At 38.6% G+C, this 9,114-nt stretch overlaps 1 protein-coding gene across 1 annotated transcript in view; it reads left to right on the forward strand.

The window, feature by feature from the left end:
- Positions 1-9,114, forward strand: part of ATR (ATR serine/threonine kinase) — a 134,853-nt gene that overhangs the window by 14,641 nt on the left and 111,098 nt on the right. The window contains exons 2-4 of the mRNA XM_008067301.2: positions 1,193-1,284; positions 2,691-2,840; positions 7,617-8,494. Of these exons, the coding sequence (XP_008065492.1) occupies positions 1,193-1,284; positions 2,691-2,840; positions 7,617-8,494 (1,120 nt within the window). The remainder of the gene's footprint in view (positions 1-1,192; positions 1,285-2,690; positions 2,841-7,616; positions 8,495-9,114) is intronic.

A 9,114-nucleotide genomic window follows, 5' to 3' on the forward strand; every position in this document is an offset into this window, starting at 1 on the left:
GGCCACTCGCAGCCTCGACCTGCTGGGCTCTGGCGATGCTTCCGCCTCAGCCTTCTGATAGCGGGAACTACAGGGGTGCGCTACCATGCCCGGCTAACGTTTTAGTTTTACAACAGATTTCTCCTCCTTTCTTTTTTCTCTTAGAATTTATTTGTTGAAGAAACTATGCTGTAGATTTTCCAAAAATCTAGATCAGTACTGATCAATAGAAATACAGTACAGGCCACATGTAATTTAAATTTGTGTAGCAGTCACATTTAAAAAAGTAAAAAGGAAATAGGTGAAATTAATTTTTATTTAGTTTTTAGAGACAGGGTCTCACTCTGTAGCCCAGACTGGGGTGCAGAGGCACAATCATAGCTCTTGGCAGCCTTGAACTCCTGGATTCATAGTGCTGGAATTACAGGCGTGAAGACCAAGCCTGGCAGAAATTCATTTAATAATATATTTCATTTAACTCAGTACACTCATATATCACTTAACAACAGGAATATATCCTGAAAAATTAGTTAGGTGATTTTGTAGTTTTGTGGACAAATAGTGTACTTATACAAACCTAGATGGTATAGCTTATTACACAACTAGACTACTTGGTATAACCTGTTGCTCCTGGGCTACAAACCTGCACAGCATGTTACTGAATACTGTAGGCATTTATAGCACAATGGTATTTGTGTATCTAAACATACTACATATAGAAAAGTGCAGTAAAAATACCATATTATAATCTTACAAGATCACCATTGTATATGTGGTTCATTATTGATCGAAATGTCATTATGTGGAACATAAAGTGCATATCATTTTAACATGTAATCACTGTAAAAGTATTAATGAGATGTATTTTTTATATTAAGTATTAGAAATCTGTGGTATATTTTATACTTATAGCACATCTCAATGTACTAAACACATTTCAAGTGCTTAGTAGCTACATGTGACTAGTGGCTACCATGTTGATGTGAACAGGTCTAGATTTTACAGATTGGATCCCTGTAGTATCATTTAGCATGTTCTTTTTTTCTTGTAAATTGATAACATGTATTTAGATTTTCTGTTTATTTTTTAATAAATAAATGAATGTCAACATTGAAACTAAACACACTGGAATAAATCCAACTTCAGAGAATTTTTTACAAATGAAATTGTGAGTCCCTTTAAGGATTAAAAAAACATTGTATTTGTATTTTAGTGCCACTCCAGAGGAATATAATTCAGTTGTACAGAAGCCAAGACAAATTCTATGTCAGTTCATTGACCGAATACTTACAGATGTAAATGTTGGTAAGAAACCAATTATTTTTTTATATAAAGTTTATAAACTAGACTTTTTTCTACGTATACATTATATTAGCATCTTTTCGCCATGTAGTTTTGGATACAGAGTTGATATTGACAATAATTATTTTCAAAGAAGTTGTTTGTTAATCAGTATTGTTTGTTGCTTGTTGCAAAATGTGATTTAGGCTTTTAAAATAATTCTATTTTCCTATTTGTTAACTAGATTATCTACTGCTTGCTATGAGTTCTTCTTTGGTATCAGATATTGTACATAAAAAATACTTGGCCAGCTTCAATTTTGTGGACCCTATTTTAGTTAGGTCTTCTGCCAGTGATACAGCAAATGCCACAAAAACTTGTTAAATAAGATTTTGTACCTATGCCTGTAGAAGATAATAGAATTCTGTGAGTTATTGAATCAATTATTACCTGTCTGTGCCAATCTGATAGACAGAATATTACCAGCTTGGCAAGATGGTGTCACACATGTCATATGTGTTGGAATTACATTCTTTTTTTTTTTTTTTGAGCTGACTGGAGTGCAGTGGCCGCTCCCGGCCACCACAGCCTCGACCTGCTGAGCTCTGGCGATCCTTCTGCCTCATCCTTCCAAGTAGCTAGAACTACAGGCATGCACTACCACGCCCGGCTAATTTTTTTGATTTATTGTAGAGATGAGGTCTCGTGAAGTTGCCCAGACGGGTCTTGAACCCGCGGGCTCAGGCAATCCACTCACCTTGGCCTCCCAAAGTGCTGGAATTATAGGCTGAGTCACTGAGCCCGGCCTGAAATTACATTCTAAGGGTAATAGTGGTATTTTGCTCACGGCTTATAACTTTGATTCCAAAGTTGGCACAGACAGATTTTATGATTTATGATATCCATTTAGCCTTTCTTCTTCTTTCAGTAAAATTTTGGATTACTGAAAAATAACAAAGCACTACTGAACACTTGCAAGATATCTTTTCATATGGTACTCCCCCTGTTTAGACTACTTGCCCTTCCCCCTCTGCTTGATCAACTCTTTATCCAGGAATCATTCCTTCTGAGAGACTTGTTTCTTCTTATTTTGGATTAGTGCAGTTACCGTATTGTTTTATCATTGTTAGTTTATTTAATCCCTCACCAGACTGTGAGAGGTTTTTTTTTTTTAATCCTCAGATTTTAGTACAGTGACTGGCATATTGTAGGTCTAAAACACCTGTTTGGTGAGTGGATGCATAATAGATAACCGCATGTAGTTTTTAAGCATTCATTTAAAATTAAATAAGATTGTTGTGTTTAGCCCTGTTAATTTAGCATGAGCACTGTGATGGACATAATTCTGCTCACCAAAGTCTGGTTTTTTAACAAAAGGACTATTGTTTAATTTGTAATGAGTTTTTAAAATAAATCATTTATTATTTTAGTTGCTCTTGAACTTGTAAAGAAAACCGACTCTCAGCCAACCTCTGTGATGTTGCTTGATTTCATCCAACATATCATGAAATCTTCCCCACTTATGTTTGTAAATGTGAATGGAAGCCATGGGCAAAATGAGGCCAAAGCCAGTTGTATTGGTAAGTGCTGCTATTCACACACTAATTTGCATCTGTTTTATGAAATCAGTCTTTTTCTGCTCTTCTGAAATAACGTATATACATAATTATACTTTCTTTCTTTTTTTTTGAGTTGGAGTCTCACTCTGTTGCCCAGAATGGAGTGCAGTGGTCACTCCCAGCCACCGCAGCCTCGACCCGCTGGGCTCCGGCGATCCTTCCGCCTCAGCTTTCTGAGTAGCCGGAATTACAGGCATGCGCTACCACGCCCAGCTGATTTTTTGATTTATTGTAGAGATGAGGTCTCGCTGCCCAGGCGGGTCTCGAACCCGCGGGCTCAGGCAGTCCGCTCACTCAGCCTCCCAAAGGCGCGGGATTACAGGCTGAGCCACCGAGCCCGGCCTTTTTTTTTTGGTCAACATCAAGGCCCAAGATGGTAATGTTATTTTTATTTCACATATCCTTATTGTTTTCTTTCTATTATCATTGTTTTCTTTCTATTATAGTATCTGGGACTATAAGCATGTGCCACCATGCCCAGCTTTATTTTTTATAAACAAAGTTTTAATGGAGAACAGCTATGCTCATTTACTTATTTATTTTCTGTAACTACTACAAAGGCAACTTGGGCTTGAACTCAAGCTGGAAATATTTGCTATCTGGCCCTTTAAGACAATATGTACTGACCCTTGTTCTACATATTGAAACCTTTTTTTTTAATGTTTATTTTATTTTATTTTATTTTATTTTGTAGAGACAGGGTCTCACTATGTTGCCCACGCTGGAGTGCAGTGGCATAATCATAGCTCACTACAGCCTCAAACTCCTGGGTTCAAGTGATCCTCCTGCCTCAGTCTCCGGAGAAGCTGGGACTGCATGCACTAGCATGCCTGGCTAATTTTTTTTTGTTGTTGTTGATATTTTTTGGTTTTTGTTTGGAGTTAGAGTCTCACTCTGTTGTCCAACCTGGAATGTAGTGGCATGCTTATGACCACTGCAACCTCAACCTGCTGGGCTCAGGTGATCTTTCCGCCTCAGCCATCAAAGTAGCTGAAACCACAGAAGAGCGCCACTACTCCTGGCTAATTTTTTGATTTATTTTAGATATGGGGTCTTGCCAAGTTGCCCAGGCTGGTCTTGAACCCCAGGGCTCAGGTAATCCTCTCGCCTTAGCCTCCCAATGTTCTGAGATTATAGGCTTGAGCCAATGCACCCAGCCTTTTTTATTTTTTCTAGAGACTGAGCCTTGCTATGTTGCACAGACTGGTCTTGAACTCCTGAGCTCAGGGAATCCTCCTTACAGGTATGAGCCACTGTCCCTGCCTCTAGGCTTTTTATTGCTCTTGCTGCTTTTGTCCCTTTATTGGTCTCTTCATAAAGAGATGCAAAACAGCTCGGTGGCTCAGCCTAATCCCTCACTTTGGGAGACTGAGGTGAGTGGATTGCCTGAGCCTGCGGGTTTGAGACCTCATCTCTACAATAAATAAAAAATCAACCGGGCGTGCCTGTAATTTCAGCTACTCGGAAGGCCAAGATGAAAGGATCACCGGAGCCCAGCAGGTCGAGGCTGCGGTGGCCTGGAGTGGCCACTGCACTCTAGTCTGGGCGACAGAGTGAGACTCCAACTAAAAAAAAAAAATGCAAAGCAAACATTTTTTTCTTTTGCATAATGGTGAATGAAGCATTTAACAAATTTTTTGCTTGAACTTTATAACTCAACTTTGATACCATGTCCTCCAAGAAATCTTTTCTGACCACTACTCCTGACTGCCTAGGACTAGCTTGGTTACCCCTTCTTCATGCTCTCTTAGTACTATGCATTCTGCATTTCTTCTATCTTAGAGGTTATTAAACTGTATTATAATCAGCTGTTTGCCTGTATTCTTTGCATATATATATATATTTTTTTTTTTTTTGAGTTGGAATCTCACTCTGTCACCCAGACTGGAGGGCAGTGGCCGCTCCCAACCACCGCAGCCTCAACCTGCTGGGCTCTGGCGATCCTTCTGCCTCAGCCTTCCAAGTAGCTGGAACTACAGGCGCACGCCACCACACCTGGCTAATTTTTTGATTGATTGTAGAGATGAGGTCTCGCCAAGTTACCCAGGTGGGTCTTGAACCCGCGGGCTCAGGCAGTCCACTCACCTCAGCCTCCCAAAGTGCGGGATTACAGGCTGAGCCACTGAATCCGGCTGCTACAATATTTTTAAACTTCAGGTCATAGCCCATTAGTGGGTTATGAAATTACTTTCCAGAGTTATCAGCCTTTAAAACAAGGTGAAATAGACTAGAAAATATCATAGTACATTGTATATGATAAGAGTAAGTACTGTTTCATAAAAATGTTTCTGTATGGGCTCGGTGGCCCAGCCTTTAATCCCAGCACTTAGGGAAGCTGAGGCGAATGGATTGCCTGAGTCTGCAGGTTTGAGACCAGCCTAGGCAACTTAGTGAGACCTCATCTCTACAATAAGTCAAAAATTAGCTGGGTGTGGTAGCACATGCCTGTAATTTTGGCTACTTGGAAGGCTGAGGTGGAAGGATCCCCGGAGCCCAATGACTCAGCACTGGGGTGACTGTGAGTATGCCACTGTACTCCAGCCTGAGCAACAGAGTTAGACTCCAACTCAAAAAAAAATTCTGTTTCAAAAATTTAAATAAAACTTATATGTATAGTGGATAATGATATAAAATATATTTCTTTGTTGCAGTCAAAAAATTCAAGAAACTCTACTGTGGGATTCATGAAGATAGGACTATGACTGATTTATTCTTAGTCACCTGAGACAGAGTTGTTGCCACTCAAATTTTTTTTGTAGTAGCTACCATTTGTTGAACATTTATTAGACTTTGGAAACTGTGCGGAGTATTTCACATTTACTATCTTCTTTGATCCTCACAGTACCCCATAACATAAATATCATTATTCCCATTTCATAGATGAAGTTACAGGCCAGGTGTGGTGGCTTATGTCTATAATTCCCGTACTTTGGGAGGCCAAAGAGGGAGGATTGCTTGAATCCATGAGTTTAAGAACAGGCCTGGGCAATAAAGTGAAACCTCCTCTATACAAAAAAAAAAAAAAAAAGAAAAAAAATTATCTGGGTGTGATGGCGTGTACCTGTAGTCCCAGCTACTCATGAGACTGAGGCAGAAGCATCACCTAAATCTAGGAGGTTGAGGCTGTGGTAAGCTGTGATTGTGTTACCATACTTCAGCATGGGTGACAGAGTAAGTCCTTGACTCGAAAAAAAAAGAAAGAAAAAAATAGATGAGATTATAGAAGTTTAGAGAAATGAACAATGTATACAGCTAGTTAGTGCAAAACTAGGATCTTGTCTGTGTGATTCCAAAGTAGGTGCAGGCATACCTTAGACATATTGCGGGTTCAGTTCCAGACCATTGCAATAAAACGAATATCGCAGTAAAGTGAGCCACGGATACTTCGTTTTGCAGTGCATATAAAAGTTATGTTTATATTACTGTAGTCTATTACGTGTACAACAGCATTATATCTAAAATACAGTGTACATACCTTAATTTAAAAATACTTTATTGTTAAGGCCAGACATTGTGGCTTATGCCTGTAATCCCAGCACTTTGGGAGACAAGGTGGGAGGATTTCTTGAGCCCTGGAGTTTAAGACCAGCCTGAGCAACACGTGAGACCTCTAGAAAAATGTAAAAAAATTAGCTAGTCATGGTGTTACGTGCCTGTAGTCCCAACTACTTGGGAGGCTGAGGTGGAAGGATCACCTGAGCCCAGGAGGTGAAGGCTGTGGTGAGCCTGTGATTGCTCTGCTTCACTCCAACCTGGGTGACAGAAAGAGATCTCAACTCAAAAAAAAAAAAAAAGCACAAAACTCTATTGTTAAAAAATACTCGCAATCATCTGAGCCTTCAGCAAATTGTAATCTTTTTGTGGATGGAGGATCTTGCCTTGATGTTGAGGGCCTTGCTCTGGATTAGGCTTTTGGTTAAAGGACTATTTTTTTTTTCCTACTAGAAATCCCCTCACCTTCTGATGGTTTGATCTTCTATTCAGATCACTAAAACTTTCTTTGCCATCAACAACTGGAGTAGCACTTTTAATTTCCTTTAGGAATTTTTCCTTTGTATTCACAACTTGGGCATTTGGGTCAAAAGGCCTGACTTTGGGCCTCTCTCAGCAATCTCAGTAAGCTTAATCATATCTAGTTTTTGATTTAAAGTGAGAGATGTGTGACTCTTCCTTTCACTTGAACACTTAGAGGCTAGTATAGTGTTATCAGTTGGCTGATTTCAATATCATTGTGTCTAAAGGAACAGGGGGGCCCAAGGAGAAGGGGAGAGATGGGAAGTGGAGTATTTAGAACACACACCTATTTGTCAATTAAGTTTGCCTTGTACGGGTATGATTTGTGGCACCCTGAAACACAATGTTAACATATGCCATCACTGATCACAGATCACCATGACAGATATAATAATAATGAAAAAATTTGAAATACTGAAAGAATAACCAAAATGTGACACAAATACAAAGTGAGCACATACTATTGGAAAAATAGCACTGATAGACTTGCTTAATGCAGGGTTGGCACAACCATCAGTATGTAACAAACACAATATCTGCAAAATGCAATAAAACCAGGTATGTTTATAATAAACTATTATAATCAGTTTCCATTGTGAAGGGAGTATTTTACACTATTTTGTTAGTGAAGTTTATACTTTAAAAGTCAATCGTCAAGCATTTAGCAAATTTATTTGAGCTTCTGATATACTTGTTTATTTAATTTTCTTGTTTATTTCGAAGAATTCAGTAATTGGATCATAACAAGACTTCTGCGGATTGCGGCCACTCCATCCTGTCACATGTTACACAAGAAAATCGGTGAAGTCATCTGCTCATTATTATTTCTTTTTAAAAGCAAGAGTCCTGCTATTTTTGGCGTACTCACAAAGGAATTATTATATCTTTTTGAAGACTTGCTTTGCCTCCACAGAAGAAATGCAATGGGACATGTTGTGAAATGGCCAGTGGTTGTTAGCCGATTTTTAAGTCAATTAGATGAACGCATGGGATTCTTACAGCCAGCTCCTTTGCAACTCATGAGTATGGAAAATTTAGAATGTATTGAAGTCACTTTAATAACAGTTCTTATTCGTATTATTGCAATTGTGTTTTTTAGAAGACAAGAACTCTTACTTTGGCAGATAGGCTGTGTTCTGTTAGCGTGTGGCAGTTCAAAAATTAAATCCTTAGCAATTAGCCTTTTGACTGAACTTTTTGAGCTTGGTGGACTACCAGCTCAACCAGCCAGCACTTTTTTCAGCTCATTTTTAGAATTATTAAAACACCTTGTAGAAATGGATACTGACCAGTTGAAACTCTATGAAGAGCCATTATCAAAGCTGATAAAGACGCTATTCCCCTTTGAAGTAGAAGCTTATAAAAATATTGAACCTGTCTATTTAAATTTGCTGCTGGAAAAACTCTGTGTCATGTTTGAAGATGGAGTGCTTGTGCGACTTAAGTCTGATTTGCTAAAATCAGCTTTGTGTCATCTACTGCAATATTTTCTTAAATTTGTGCCAGCTGGGTATGAATCTGCTTTACAAGTCAGGAAGGTCTATGTGAGAAATATTTGTAGATCTCTTGTGGATGTGCTTGGAATTCAGGGAGATGCAGAGGTAAGTCATTTTTAAGATTACTTAAGTATGTATTTTGTTCGCCAATTAATGTATGTATATGTGTAAGGTATAATAATGAGAAAATAGAATGTCTTTAAGAATAGCATATATTTGGGACATAATGATTTTTTTGGTCTAGTCTGGCTCCCTGTTATAGATTTTTACTTTAACTTTAGAAGGATTTGTTGGTAATGAATTTCCAGTGGAGGAAAATGCTTTAAAGTAGAATTTGTGAAGTATAAATGTATTTGTTGAATTATTAATGAAAAGGAGACCAATTATCAACTGCAGAAGCTTTGATCACTCAGGTAGACTTTATCTGTGACAGGTTATAATCAATCACTTTTAGAAAGCTTGTGAGTAATTAACTTTGCCAAACTATGCTCTTTTCCTATTTGGACTGTGGGAGACAGACAATACAATAAAATGGTCAGATATGCAGTAACTTAATTAAATCTTTTATTTTATCTAGTAATCTTGCTGGATTTGTTTTTCTTTTTTTTTTTTAATTTTTTTTTTTGAGTTGGAGTCTCACTCTGTCACCCAGACTGGAGTGCAGTGGCCGCTCCGGGCCACCGCAGCCTCGCCTGCTGGGCTCCAGCGATCCTTCCGGCTTAGCC

This window comes from Carlito syrichta, unplaced genomic scaffold, assembly GCF_000164805.1.
Source record: "Carlito syrichta isolate Samal-C Ts95f unplaced genomic scaffold, Tarsius_syrichta-2.0.1 Scaffold309473, whole genome shotgun sequence".
In the NCBI taxonomy this organism is placed as follows: domain Eukaryota; kingdom Metazoa; phylum Chordata; class Mammalia; order Primates; family Tarsiidae; genus Carlito; species Carlito syrichta.